This window comes from Ochotona princeps, chromosome 3 (genome assembly GCF_030435755.1).
Source record: "Ochotona princeps isolate mOchPri1 chromosome 3, mOchPri1.hap1, whole genome shotgun sequence".
Classification (NCBI taxonomy): domain Eukaryota; kingdom Metazoa; phylum Chordata; class Mammalia; order Lagomorpha; family Ochotonidae; genus Ochotona; species Ochotona princeps.
Window position 1 is genome coordinate 31506153 of NC_080834.1, and position 15274 is coordinate 31521426.

The 15274-nt window shown below is 49.4% G+C and overlaps 1 protein-coding gene across 2 annotated transcripts in view; it reads right to left on the bottom strand.

Moving 5' to 3' along the window:
• MORC3 (MORC family CW-type zinc finger 3) overlaps positions 1 to 13414 on the bottom strand; it is a 52378-nt gene extending 38964 nt beyond the window's left edge. For both annotated transcript variants that reach the window (XM_004594115.4, XM_058661650.1), the window contains exon 1: positions 13265 to 13414. In XM_004594115.4, the coding sequence (XP_004594172.2) occupies positions 13265 to 13303 (39 nt within the window). In that variant the 5' untranslated portion in view covers positions 13304 to 13414. The remainder of the gene's footprint in view (positions 1 to 13264) is intronic.
• Between the last annotated feature and the right edge of the window lie 1860 nt (positions 13415 to 15274).

The window sequence follows — 15274 nt, forward strand, 5'->3', positions numbered from 1 at the left end:
GGACAATCTGGGCTCACTGCAGCAGGCTAGTAGCTAAAATTCTTGCCTTGCATGCACTGGCATCCAATATGGGTGCTGGTTTGTATCCTGACTGCTCCACTTCCCTTCCAGCTCCCTGCTTGTGCCTGGAAAAGCGTCTGAGGATGGCCCAAAGCCTTGGAACCCTGCACCTGCATGGGAGACCCAGAAGAAGCTCCTGGCTCCTGGCTTTGGATCAGCTCAGCTCTGGCACTTGTGGCCACTTGGGGAGTGAATCAGAGGATGGAAGATCTTTATTTCTCCTTCTCTCTACAAATCTTTTCATGACATTCCAATAAAAACAAATAAATATAAACACAAACAAACGAATCAAAGACAGTATGTAACAGTGCCAGGTAAAGGAACGAAAATCCAAAGCAGGACTTGAGAACAGGGACGCAGTGGGGTTTACAGTGGCGTTACTTAACCAGATTACGAAGAGCTTGATTTTCTGACAGAAGAGAAGCAGGTATTTGACTGCAAGCAGCTAGTCCCCCACCCAATAAACAATACTAGGCTTCAGCCAGAGATAAACCTGCCTAATAGGGGTCTTATCTCCTTTGATGTGGACTCTATAAACTCCTGCCCTGCCCCAAATCCCAAAGAACATAATACGAAAACATAAAAATAAGCAGACACAGCTTCAACCAGACAGTCTATCGAGGTGATTTTTCTGGCAAACACTTGAGTACAGAACCCAGAATAATAAAGCACTTAAGCAACTAATCAACCACGAGAAAATGCCAACACACCACGTGTTATAGAAACCACCCATTCAGGGCCTGGCGCCGTGGTCTAGCAACTAAAGTCCTCGCCTTGAATGCCCCAGGATCCCATATGGGCGCCGGTTCTAATCCCGGCAGTCCCACTTCCCATCCAGCTCCCTGCTTGTGGCCTGGGAAAGCAGTTGAGGACGGCCCAATGCTTTGGGATCCTGCACCCGCGTGGGAGACCTGGAGGAGGTTCCTGGCTCCTAGCTCCGGATCGGCACGGCACCGGCCGTTGTCGCTCACTTGGGGAGTGAATCATCGGATGGAAGATCTTCCTCTCTATCTCTCCTCCTCTCTGTGTATGTATATGTATATGTATATGTATATGTATATATATATATATATATATATATATATATCTGACTTTGTAATAAAAAATAATAGATCTTTAAAAAAAAGGAAAAAAAAACCACCCATTCAGAAAACTGAGAAACATCGCCCTATAAAGCATAGTGACATTTAAACATTATTTACAAATATATATGACTTTATTATAGTCCATACACATTTTTAAACTGAACTTTTAGAAACAGCAATAAAGGGCCTGGCAGCGTGGCCTAGTGACTAAAGTCCTCGCCTTGAACACGCAGATTCTAATCTCGGCAGCTCCACTTCCCATCCAGTTCCCTGTTCGTGGCCTGGGAAAGCAGTCAAGATCGGCCCAAAGCCTTGGGACCCTGCACCCATGTGGGAGACCTGGAAGAGGCTCCTGGCTTCGGATTGGCGCAGCCCCAGCTGTAGTGGTCACTTGGGGCGTGAATCATTGGACGGAAGATCTTCCTCTCTGCCTCTCCTCCCCTCTGTATATCTGACTTTGTAATAAAAACAAATAAATCTTAAAAAAAAAACAGCAATAAGTTACAAAATTTACAAATTTAAAACTTGGAAGCTTAAATACACGGAGTGTTTACCTCGGCTCCCATCTGAAACTGCTTCAACATGAAGATGAAAAAACTCAAAAACCCCAAAGGACAAAAAGAATTGGACTAGTAACAAGTAACAGCAAACAACAAAACCAATAGTGTAAGAACTGGAAAATACATTAGTGATATCAGTCTGCAACAAATTAATTAAATCCAGTCTGCAGTGACAGAAAGCCAAAAACAAACCAAATGGGGAAACTTGGCTGATTTAAAAAAATCTTAGTTAGGGCCCAGCAGCGTGGCCTAGCAGCTAAAGTCCTCGCCTTGAAAGCCCCGGGATCCCATATGGGCGCCGGTTCTAATCCCGGCAGCTGCACTTCCCATCCAGCTCCCTGCTTGTGGCCTGGGAAAGCAGTTGAGGACTGCTTTGGGATCCTGCACCCGCGTGGGAGACCTGGAAGAGGTTCCTGGTTCCTGGCTTCAGATCAGCGCAGCACCGGCCCGTTGCGGCTCACTTGGGGAGTGAATCATCGGACGGAAGATCTTCCTGTCTCTCCTCCTCTCTGTATATCTGACTTTGTAATAAAAATAAATAAATCTTAAAAAAAAAAGCAAGTGAGCCAAACACACACACACATACAACAAAATAAAAGCAAAACACAAAATAACAAACATTGTCAAAGACAGAGGAACTGGACCTCTTGAGCTTTGTGCTGTGAAAATGGTCAGTATCGAAAGGAATCATTTGTGGTAACATGGAACAGGGAACACCATGAATGGAAGCCCCATCCCTACTGCAGAAGCCTGCCAGAATTCTGCGCGCGCGCGCACACACACACACACACACAAATTCCATGAGGACATGTGCCAGGAAGTACCTGACTAACCTAGGGCTGATACACCCACAATTTATGCAATCTTCTTTGCTTTATTCCTTTAAAGTTTTTAAAATTTGAAAGGCAATTAAGGAGTGAGTGAGATAAAGCTCCCATCCATTGGTCCACCCCCAACCAGCTGTAATAGCCAGGACCAGTCCAGGATCATCCCCCTCTCCCACAGGGCTGGTGGGAACCCAACACCTGAGCCATCACGTCTGCCACCCAGCGACCGTGTCAGTAGGAAACTGAAGTCAGGGCCGGGCATCTAATTCAGACAGGGGACCCAGGCATTCACACTGCAGGCCCAAGCCAGCCCCTGGTCTTCCTCTGTCCCTTGAACATGTCTACAATCACAACACACGTATTTACCACGGCAATGTCCTGCTATTCCTGCTGAATCTGTTTCAGAGAGCCACCCTGTATTCAGCTTCATAAGCTGGCAGGAATTTCAAAGAAGCAGCTATGGAAAACTGTACAGTTCTTCAAAAAGTTAGAATCACCATATGATTAAGGAATGCCATTTTACCTAGGGATCCAAGCTGAAAGCAGTTTATACAGCCACCAAAGCAGCTTTTTCACAATATTCAAAAGTTAAAATAAAAAACAAACAAAAAAAACAATATTCAAAAGGTAGAACCAACCCAAATGTCAAGGAACTAATTAATGAATAATCAACGCACGGTATTGTAAGAAAAAAACTTTTTAAGTATTTCCCCATGTACTCACAACACTTACAAAATCAAGTGTAATTTTTTTAAAAAAAAAAGACTTATTTTATACAGAGAGGAGAGACAGGAATATCTTTATTCCTGAATTCACTCCCCAAGTGGCCACAAAAGCTGAGCTGCGCCAATCTGAAGCCTGGAGCCAGGAGCCCCTTCCAGGTCTCCTATGTGGGTACAGAGTCCCAAGGTTTGGGGCCGTCCTCCACTGCAGGGAGTTGGATGGGAAGCAGGGCCACTGGGATTAGAACTAGCGCCCATATGGCAAACTGTTTCTATCTTAACACAGAAAGAATGTAAAACTAGTACAAAACTATATATTCACTGGGGAAGGTAAGGTACAAACATTCCCAGAAGCAAAACTTCCATCTTCCGTAGGATGAGTGACGTCCAAATTAAACCTCCAGGTTGACTTCTTGGGCTTTTTGTCTTTCTGCAGCACCATCTTATTGTGTGGGATTTTTAACAAATAAATCACTTTAAAATTTTTTATTTGAGAGTTACAAGGGCTGGTACAGTGGCACAGCAAGCTAATCCTGAACCTACAGCACCAGCATCCCACATGGGCACCAGGTCATGCCCCGGCTGCTCTTCCAATCCAGCTCTCCGCTAATGTTCTGGGAAACAGCGGAGGACGCCTCCAGACCCTGGGCCTCTGCCAACATTGGAGACAGAAAAAGCTCCTGGCTCCCACAGTCAAACTGACCCAACTCCCGCTGTTGTAACTGGGGAACGAACCAAACGGCTGAACCATCTCTGTCTCTTTATCCATCTCTAACTCTTCACTATCAAGTAAATTAAACTAAATCTTAAAAGAAAAAAAAAGGAAGAAGAAAGGGTTACAGTGAAAGAGGGTTATAAACATGGAGACAGGATATTCTTCTAATCTGCTGATTCACTCCCCAAATTTCAACACTCAGGCCTGGGTCAGACCAAAGCCAGAAGCTTCTTCCAGGTTTCCCACCTGGGTACAGGGACCCAAACACTCGGGCCATCTCCCACTTCTTTTCCAGGCACACTGGCAGAGTTGGATCAGAAGGGAGCAGCTGGGACTCAAATTAGCACTCAAAACACAGCAACAGCAAGCAGAGTTAACCCGCCTTGCCGCAATGGTGGTCCTGACATTTTTTCCCCACATTAACAATAAATTCTTTTTTTTTTTAAAGATTTATTATTATTGGAAAGCCGGATATACAGAAAGGAGGAGAGACAGAGAGGAAGATCTTCCATCCGATGATTCACTCCCCAAGTGAACCGCAACGGGCCGGTGCTGCGCCGATCCCAAGCCGGGAACCAGGAACCTCTTCCAGGTCTCCCACACGGGTGCAGGGTCGCAAAGCATTAGGCCGTCCTCAACTGCTTTCCCAGGCCACAAGCAGGGAGCTAGATGCGAAGTGGAGCTGCCGGGATTAGAACCGGCGCCCATATGGGATCCCGGGGCTTTCAAGGCGAGGACTTTAGCCGCTAGGCCACGCCGCGGGCCCAATAAATCCTTTTTTTTTTTATTATTACAGCCAGATATACACAGAGAAGGAGAGACAGAGAGGAAGATCTTCCATCCGATGATTCATTCCCCAAGTGAGCCACAACGGGCCGATGCACGCCGATCCAAAGCCGGGAACCAGGAAACTCCTCCGGGTCTCCCACACGGGTGCAGGGTCCCAATGCATTGGGCCGTCCTCAACTGCTTTCCCAGGCCACAAGCAGGGAGCTGGATGGGAAGTGCAGCTGCCGGGATTAGAACCGGTGCCTTTATGGGATCCCGGGGCTTTCAAGGCGAGGACTTTAGCCGCTAGGCCACGGCGCCGGGCCCTTTATGGTTATTTTTTTAGAGATAATATTTAATGGTAGAGAATCTTCTCTTCACTGGCACGCTCCCTAGGATGCTTGCAGCAACTCAGGACTGGGCCAGATGAAAGCCAGGAGGGATGGCAAGGACCCAGGTACTGGGCTGCCCCCTGCTGTTGGCCAGGTACCTTAGCAGGGAGCTGGGTCAGAAGCAGAGCAGTGGAAACCAGCGTTTCAGGCAATATTTAAATTGAGTTAAATCACTGTATTCTTGCTGGTGTTAAAAAAGAATTTATTGGGGCCCAGTGGCATGGCCTGGCGGCTAAAGTCCTCGCCTTGAAAGCCCCGGGATCCCATATGGGCGCCGGTTCTAATCCCGGCAGCTCCACTTCCCATCCAGCTCCCTGCTTGTGGCCTGGGAAGGCAGTCGAGGACGGCCCAATGCATTGGGACCCTGCACCCACGTGGGAGACCCGGAGGAGGTTCCTGGTTCCCGGCTTTGGATCAGCGCAGCATCGGCCTGTTGCGGCTCACTTGGGGAGTGAATCATCGGATGGAAGATCTTCCTCTCTGTCTCTCCTCCTTTCTGTATATCCGGCTTTCCAATAATAATAAAATCTTAAAATAAAAAAAAAAGAAATAACAATAAAACAGATTATGATGCCAACGTCAAATTCAGGCCTCCTGTACCAATCACCGACTGGGGGTCCCAGGACTGCCTCTTGAAGCCTCATGACCCGCTAGAATGGCTCACAGAACTCACAAACACTGAGGTCCACTGTTTCACTGCTGGGCTATTACAAAGGATACTGATGTCCAACAGGACAAACTGTGGGGAAGCGGCCGGGGCTTCCCTCCTGGCACCCTCAAGGACTCACCCACCCAAATCTCCCCCAGGGTTTACAGAGGCCCTACTAAGTAGGTATGGTTGATTAATCACTGACTGTGGTGATGGCTCAATTTGCTGCCCTTCACACCTTCCTGTAGGTCAAAGAGGAGGCTGAGGCCGAAATTCCTAACCTCCTGGGGCATATCAGCACACCTGGCGACTAACCACCATCAGGAATGCACCAGCGGCACCAAGATGCTGCTGAGGACCCCACAGCCTGAACCCAAGTGCCAGCCTCTCCGACACACTCCAGGCACACGCTAGGATGCAGCAGAAGGCTGGGTTCCCACTCCACAGCCCAAACAGGGCTACTCAGATTAGTGCTCTACCCCTCGGAGCAGTTATTCAGCAGAAGGGAGTCCCCTCAGTTTGTCTTTCCACCTTTCAAATTAAAAAACAAAAAGCACTTCATTAGAATAAACTGAAGTAAGGTGGAAAACAAGCTCATTATGAGTAACAAAAGATGACTCTCCACCTATTAGCACTCAGGAAATTCCAAGGGTCTTAGGACTAGGAACTGATACACATCTCCTATGTATAGCAGAGGTTTAGAATGGGCTTCCGGTTGGCCTTTTTGGGGGGTGGAGGGTTTGAGATGCTGCAACATGGATGAACTTGGAAGATGTTAGGGTAATGATCCAGTCACAGAAAGGTGCAGCCTGCACTAAGTGCTTCAAAAGCTTCATGGGAGGGAAAATTCAGATTAAAAAAAAAAAAACCTCAGAGAACCCAAGCAGACATTTTTTCATTGTATCCGTTTTCCCATGAATTTTCTGAAGACCCCTTACCACCCCTCTGCTGGGGGGAGCCTCCAGCAGTGGGGCTGAAAGGAGGCTGGCGGCCGAAGGAAGGATGGAGTGCTCAACAAGACTGAACACGGAACGAGCAAACACAGGGCAAGGCTGGACGAGTGACAGTGCGTCTTCCTCCTGCTGCCCAGCCCCCGAAAGGCAGGCAGCAGGATCACACGCACCCTCCAAGGAGACCAGTGAAGTCCTCTAGGCAAAAGTGATTTAGTTCTAAAAGTTCTACCTGGCTCCTGGACAAGTCTGTCCAGCCTTTCAGCACACCTTATTTTTGTTATTCTCTTTTTAAAATTACCTTTATTTTGTGGCTTAGCCCTTCCCATTCTCCTGGTTCTCCAACACCCAAGCCGCCAGAGGACACACACAGCCTGTCACATCAGCTCACTCCCGAATGTGGGCAGAAGGCTAACCCTCTCCACACATCTGAGAATGTTTAAAGTTAGAAGCCAACAGCACACAGGAAAAGAAACCAGAGACAATACAGTGAAGACAATTTCAAAAAATACGATAGTGAATATATCCATGATAGATTTTGTCCAAGGAGATTTTGAAACGACAGAATAAGTGCATACAAATAATAATATAAGAAAAAACAGAGGAAATCTAAGGAAGGAAGGAAAACAGGAAACAAGAACAGAAAAATTTAAGGGCATTTGTAAAAAAAAAAAGTATCCACAACCTTGCAATAAAGCATATCTTAGATTCTTACAGAAATAACTTCTAATCTAGAAGTCAAATTATAAGAGGAGCCAGTGTTGGCATTAAACCTCTGCCTCCAAGCACTACTTCCTGTTCTGGCTGTTCTACTTTTGAGCCAGCTTCCTGCTAATGAGTTTAGGAAAGCAACAGAAGCTGGTCCGAGTACCAGACCCTGCCGCCTTTGTGAAAGATGTGTCACTCTGTGTTTCAAATAAAGAAATATACATACAGGGCCCGGCGCAGTGGCCTAGCAGCTAAAGTCCTCACTTTTTTTTCCACTGTTCTTACATTTTTTTAATCTTTATTTATTATTATTATTATCATATCCTGCAAAGCTTTCGTCTTTGAAAATGAATTAAAAATCTTCCACATTAGACTTCATGATGGACCATATCAATCAGTGGACCACCTCATCGAGCGAAACTGGCAGTGACTCATAACTGGAGAACTATTAACTCCACTTGAGCACATATCTCAGAGCATGCCCCACATCCGGGACTTGGGGTGGGCGGGAAACCGGGTGGGGCTTCTCCCTCAATATCCCCTTTTACCTCAGATACATGATGGAAACAATATGGACATAATAGCATTGCCCACCTCCCTATCCCCCTGAACCTTTTTTTTTTTTCTTCTCTTTCTTGATTTTCCTTCAACTATAGTTAACTATGTAAAGATTGTCAACAACAATACAATAAAATGGATTATAAAAAAAAAAAAAAAAAAAAAAAAATCTTCCACATTATGGGGCCCGGTGGCGTGGCCTAGCGGCTAAAGTCCTCACCTTGAACGCCCCGGATCCCATATGGGCACCGGTTCTAATCCCGGCAGCTCCACTTCCCATCCAGCTCCCTGCTTGTGGCCTGGGAAAGCAGTTGAGGACGGCCCAATGCATTGGAACCCTGCACCCGCGTGGGAGACCCGGAAGAGGTCCCAGGTTCCCGGCTTCGGATCGGCGCGCACCGGCCCGTTGCGGCTCACTTGGGGAGTGAAACATCGGACGGAAGATCTTCCTCTCTGTCTCTCCTCCTCTGTGTATATCTGGCTGTAATAAAATGAATAAATCTTTAAAAAAAAAAAATCTTCCACATTATGATACTCTGCTGGCTCTGTCGTCAGACCAGAGAGGGTATACCTAAGAAGCCGTTGAACTTGACTAGACAATAAGATGCTGGACTCTATGTTTAGTATATGCTTGCAATGGGGGAATCTCAACTGAACTTGAACTGTGGTTATGCAACAAGGTGGAGGAATCCACCATGGTGGGAGGGTTTGGGGAGGGGTGGGGAGAATCCAAGTATCTATGAAACTGTGTCACATAATGCAATGTAATTAATGAATTTAAAATAAAATAAAAAAAAAATCTTCCACATTAAAGAAAAGTTAAAAGAATTTGCCTCTTCCAAACCTGCCCTACAAATGATACTTCAAGAGGTTCTCTTGACAGAGAAGAGGAATAGCACCAACCAAAACCAAAGGCAAATGTTAAGAACGTCCCAGTAAAATGACAACAGAAGACTAAATCAATGAACAACCCATTCCTAAAATGACAGGACCAAATTATCACCCATACATATTAACCCTGAATGTAATTGACTTAAGCTCAACCAAATGTCATAGATTAGTAGACTGGATTAATACAAAGTCCTCGCCTTGAATGCACCGGGATCCCATATGGGCACCAGTTCTAATCCCAGCAGCCCCGCTTCCCATCCAGCTCCCTGCCTGTGGCCTGGGAAAGCAGTCAAGATTGGCCCAATGCCTTGGGACTCTGCACCTGCGTGGGAGACCCAGAAGAGGCTCCTGGTTCCTGGCTTCAGATGGGCTCATCATCGGCCTTTGCAGTCACTTGGGGAGTGAATCACTGGACAGAAGATCTGCCTCTCTGTCACTCTTCCTCTCTGTATATCTGACTTTGCAATAAAAGTAAAATACTAAAGAAATATACAAATAAAACTGAGTAAGGGAGTGCAAAAAGAACAAGCAGGAGAAGTAAAAACTATTTAAGAAAGAAACAGCATGAAATATTTTCACCTCCCGTATTCTTTCCTCAGGAAGCCACGCCTGCTGTGGGGAAGCATGAAGTGCTCCACCACTGACAGGAATAAAACCAGCAAATACCACTGCCCACCTCCGCAGGCCTTTGTTCCTCTGATTTTTAGAACAATCCTCTGAAGTGGGTAGGTGTACCGTCACACACGGAGTTATCAGCCGGTCAGGCTTTGACCTCTGGGGAAGGGACACAGAGCCCTACTGTCCACATCACCGAGGTAAGGTGCTGACCAAGGGAATGAATCCAAAAAACACAGACTGTGCGACGGGACAGGAGGCAGGGAGACAATGCAAAGGCCTAAGGAGCACAAAGCAAGTGTAAGGAGCGTGGCAGCTCGGCTGGCAGCCTGGTGTCCTATCCCCACAGAATCCCGCCTGGACTGCAGGAACCTGGCGGCTCCAGGTGGACCCAGTCGCCCCCAAGGAGAGTCCTCTCTGCCCAGCGCCAAGCAGGTTACCCAGGCCAACAGCATTGGAGCATACTACCTTGGGAGGAATGTCACCTACTTCACACCCAGGAAACCCTGTGCTCAAAAAAGGGTCAGGGGAAGGAGAAATAGCCCAAGAACTGGGCCCCAGTTCCTTAAAAGCCCTGCTCTGCACCCAAACCAGGTTTTCAGATCCCTGCGCGTTGGCCCTGGCTGGTGTGTTCCAGTCTCTGCGGCCTGCACCAATCTCACTACACTCTGCTACCTGTCAACCACTAGCCTTCATGTCTGCAAGTCAACAGCCTACAGCCACTTCCACTAACAAGGAAATTTTCACAGAAAGATGGAAGGGACGCCCCCAATCACATCTAACCCAGTGGCTCCCAGCTAGCCCTCCACTGCCAAAACACTAGGTGTATCCAAAAACATCTGGAAAAGATTTCCCAGCTGTCTGTCAGTTTGGATGAACGAGTAATCAGTGCTGAGAAAAACTAAATAAAATATAAATAAATCAATGCTCAACTTCAAGGAAAACAAAACATTGCATAAGCAAGAGGACAAAATCAGGTTGCACAGGGTCGTTCAGGTGTGAATAAACAGAGCTGCAACAAACCACAGGGTCACTGAACCCAGCAGAGACAGAGGCGCAGGAAGGACAAGCACAGCCAAAATCTGGATTCACGGAGGTAAAGAGGACAAACAAGCCGCATCAGCATTTACTGAGGAACACCCGGCCAAGGCGCACATTCCGTAAAGCTGCCCTCCCTCTGCCTGCACCTGAGGTTTCCAACATTCCAAATCACACATTCATGTCTTAATGTATGACAGGCACCTGTTGTGCCTTGAGTTCTGTGGCTTTTGACAAATGCATGAGGTCAGTAATTTTGGGCCCTCTCCTAATGCAAGCATTTCAGCTTTGACTCGTGCATGGCTATGTTCCAATAAAACTTTATGAAGACTGAAATTTGTATTCATGCAATTCTCATGTCGTGAAATATCTCTCTGACTTCTTCCCAACCATTTATGAACGTATAAATAAATCACTTTTAGCTCACAGACCATACAAAAACAGGTGCTGGGCTGGATTTTGGCCCACGAGCTGTACTGTGCCAACTCCTATCCTAACACAACAGCAAAGAGGCTGGTGGGGAACTGTCCAGACAACACAGATGGCAGATTTCTGTCAGTGAGGCTCCAAATGGCCCACATGGCTTACAAAGGATCTAGCACATTCAGCTGCTGGGCCCAGAGAGGCGCCCAACAATAATGGCCTCCCAAAACTGTTTTGACTCCCATCTCTATTCTTTGTCACCTCATCTTTTTATTGAAAGATTTACTTATTTATTTGAAAGGCAGAGTGACAGAGATGCTCCAACCTCTGGCTTGCTCCCCAAATGGCCCTAACAACCGGGGCTGGCGTGGGCTGGAACCTCATGCTGTTTCCCACTGCGGGCTCAGAGACTCGGATAATTCAGTCACCCTCCACTGCCTTCCGAGGCGCATTAAGAGAGATGGATCACAAGACAGCATCAAAGGCATGAACTGGGCTCATACGGGATGCCAGCATCAAAGTGGGCACCTGACCACACACCCCCTTCACCTCAATCCAGAAGAACAGCTTTTAACAGGGCCGGGGCCAGGGAGGGGAGAGAAGCACCAAGATGAAGAAGCCAAGCCAGTCATTTCCTCCATTACAGCTTTCTGGACCAGAGTTTGATCCAAGATGGCGCAGGAAGGAGCTAGGCCTTAAGCAAAGAGATTTTACAGCAAAGGAGACCAGGCTAACACCTGTGGCTAACTGGAAAAAATTAGCATTGCCCTGATTCACACAGGAGGGGTGGACAATGGACAAACAATGTTTACAGGCAACGGCAAGGAAAATTGACCTGCCATATTCAAAGTAGTAAAGGCTGCATCATGAGAGCAAATGAACCCTAGACTCTATCCAGTTCATGTGAAGAACTCCCAAGGCAGTAGACCCCGCGCCCAAGGAAAAGGAAATAGAAAAATGAGCCAAGAATATGAACAGGCAATTCAGAAAAATAAAACATATAAGCGGAGAGGCCAGGCACAGTGGCACAGAGGTGAAGCCAGGGCTCGCCACACCCAAATCCCACAGTCACTCCTCTCAGATCCAGGCTCCTGCTACTGCAGCTGGGAGCCAAAAGGTGATGGCTCAACTTCCTGGACTTGTGCCTCCCACGTGAGAGTTCTGGATTGAGTTCCTGGATCCTGGCTTCAGTCTGGCGCAACCTTGCCAGCTGAGAGCATTTGGGGAGTCAACCAGGCTTCTCTCTTTCTCTCTCTCTCTGCTGCTGCTGCCGCTTTGCCTTTCAAGCACAAACCAAACAGAAACCCATACACTGAATAAGGAAAACAAAGGTGAAACGTGCTCAACCCAACAACAATACAACGTGCGGTTAACACCAGGTCTCCCTTGATCCACAAAACACCGGCCAAGTCCACCGCTCGTTGCTAAGGATCTGGCTGAATGAATGAAGTCACAGAACAATGTCCCCCTCCAGAGGTGCGTGTACCACCAGCGCGGCCGTGAACTCTGATTTCAACCATCCCACAGCCGCCAAGACGCGCGGCGCCGAGGCACAGCTTTGCAGACCCACAACGATCGACCGTGCGCAAAAAAAGCGCAGGAAACTTTCTCCGGACAATCAGGTGGCGAGGCCACGCCCACCAGTCGGAGGACCTGGGATTCCAAGTCACTTCTGGTGACCGTTCCAGGAGACTTAGGACGCGCGAAACGCCTCGCGGATTTCCCAGGCTCCAGACGCCAGCGGAGGGGACGAGAGGGGAAGAGGGAAGGTGGCCAGGCGACCGGGGCCTGACGGCTTCGGCTGCAGGGGATGCCGCGGCCAGCCAGACTAGTCCGGGCTCGACTCGGGGCAGCCCGTGGGCAGCAGCCCGGGGCCCGAGCCGCCGCCGGCGGGAAGCCAAGGCCCCCGGGCAGCCCGCACAGGGCCGTTCCCGCCCCGTCCCCGTCCCGGTCCCCGTCGGGCAGAGACGGACCAGGGGCCCCGAGGGGTGGACGGGAGGGCTGGCCCGCCGAGGCGTTGCCCTCGGACGACAGCTGTGAGGCGGGCGCCGGGAGGAGGGGCCGGGGCCCGGGCCCGCCCCGAAGCCGCCAGAGCAAAACAGAAACCTAAGCCGGAGACGACGGGACGCAGCCCGCCCCGGCCCGAGCCGCCCCACCGACGGGAGCGAGATGGCGGCCCCCGTCCCCCTGGCCGGCTCCGGCCGCCGCGCACGGCCCACCGCCTGCCGCCCTCCCCCCGCTCCGCCGACCCGTCCGCCCGCCCTCCTGGGACACGGCCCGCTCCACCCCTTGCGGCTGCTCACCGCGCTGAGGCGGATCCCGCTGGGTGGCTGCGCCGCCATCTTGAGCCAGCTACAAAGCCGGGACCGGCCTCCGCTGCAGCGGGGCAACTGCGGGGTCGCCGTGGACACGCCCACTTCCGGGGCGGGCCTGCAGGCCCCGCCCCCGCACTTCCGCCTTCCCCTCAAAGTCCGACCCGGAGTGTGTAGAGCGGTGTTGGTCCGGCTCGGCGGGGCCAGGGCGCATGCGCACAGGGCGTACCCCGACGACGCGGAGGTGGACTTGAGGCTCCCAGGAAGCCCTGTGTGGCCCATCTGGTGCCGATCGGGTGGGCCCCGAGAATGATCAGTCGTCATCCTAAGTGTCCAAGGGATAGAAACAGGTTAGGACAGTCGCTGGACAAAATGACTAGAAGGTTCTCGAAAATGCCTTGCCATGGTGTGATGGCAAGAACCACAAGTTTGCTTTGCAAAAATTCAAGTTAACATAGAGGCGGGCGCCATGATGTAGTACGCTAATCCTGGGCTTCGGATGCTGGTGTCGCATACGCCAGCTTGCCCCACTTCCTGTCCGGCGCCCTGCCAATGGCACTGAGAGAGCAGCAGCAGGCCCAGGAGCCAGGGGACCTGGCCACTCACGGGGGAGACCCGGAAGAAGCTCCTGGCTTCAGATCGGCTCTGCGCCAGGGCTTGAGGCCATGTGGGGAATAAACCAGCAAACAGAAGATCTTTTTCTGATTCTCCTCCTTTCTGTAAATCTGCCTTTCCAATAAAAGTAACTCTTTAAAAAAGAACTGTCATAAAATCTGTGTATAAATACACAAATCTATAAGTAAATACATAAAATTTGCCTCCATTGCTTCAGACTTAGAATGCTGATCATGCTAAATATTGTTTTACGACTTAGGACTCTTGTATCTGAAAAGGTTTATTTAAAATTATTATTTTTTATAATGATTTATTTATTTTTATTGGAAAGTCAGAATTACAGAGGGAGAGACGGAAGGAAAGATCTTCTGTCCGCTGGTTCACTCCCCAAGTGGTTGCAATGGCTGAAGCAAAGCCGATCCAAAGCCAGGAGCCAGGAGCCTCTTCCTGGACACCCACTCAGTGCAGGGTCTCAAGGCTTTGGGCCATGCTCGCCCACCACTATTTGTACTGGTGGGTGCTAAGGATCCCTTCCAGGCCTGCTCACCAGACCTGATGTGTGCACCATCAGGTACTGAGGCCTGGTCAGAACAACCCCCATGAGCCCCAGTGAGAACTGTGCCCACATCCGGCCTGTTCACTGTACAGTGCTGAGGAACTTGGTGAACAGAGTCGATAATCACATACAGAGAGACGAACAGACTACTAATGGTCAATAGCCAAAGTGTCTCAACTGCCAAAGACTGAGTGTCCTATAGACTTAAGGAAGTAGGGTCTGACACAGGATGTGGTTTGCACGCAAGGAGGGTCAATCAGTGGACAATGTGTTCTTCTAATCGGCTACTACTAAACAGTGTTTGCCGGAAGAAGCACCTGTGATCTGTAAGCACAGCTGGGATTAGGGAGTTCCTGTGCCCGGGCTTTTCCATTCCAACTGCTTCAGGACCTTTGCTCTGAGTTCTTGGAGTTTTCCACAAGATTACAGCTGGTTACAGTTTTACACCTGCAAGGCTCACCACTGTCCTCTTACAGGGCCCCAGCCCCAATTTTTGTGTGCACCAGCAGGAGCTGCAGCCTGGCCTGGTGTGCCCGCACACCTGGCACGCACTTGTAGCAGTGGGTGTTGCAGCCCAGTCAGGAAGACCCCTGAAGCCAAGAACCAGGATCCAGGAGCTTATTCCAGGTCTCCCCATGCAGATGCAGGGGCCCCAGTACTTAGGCCATCCTCCACTGCTCTTTCAGGTCGTAAACAGGGATCTGGATGGGAAGTGGAGCAGCTGGGACACCACCCACACCCATACAAAATGCTAGCACTACAAGACGGAGGATTAACCTTTGGAGCCACCATGCCAACTCCAATCTCTCTCTCTCTCTCTCTCTCTCTCT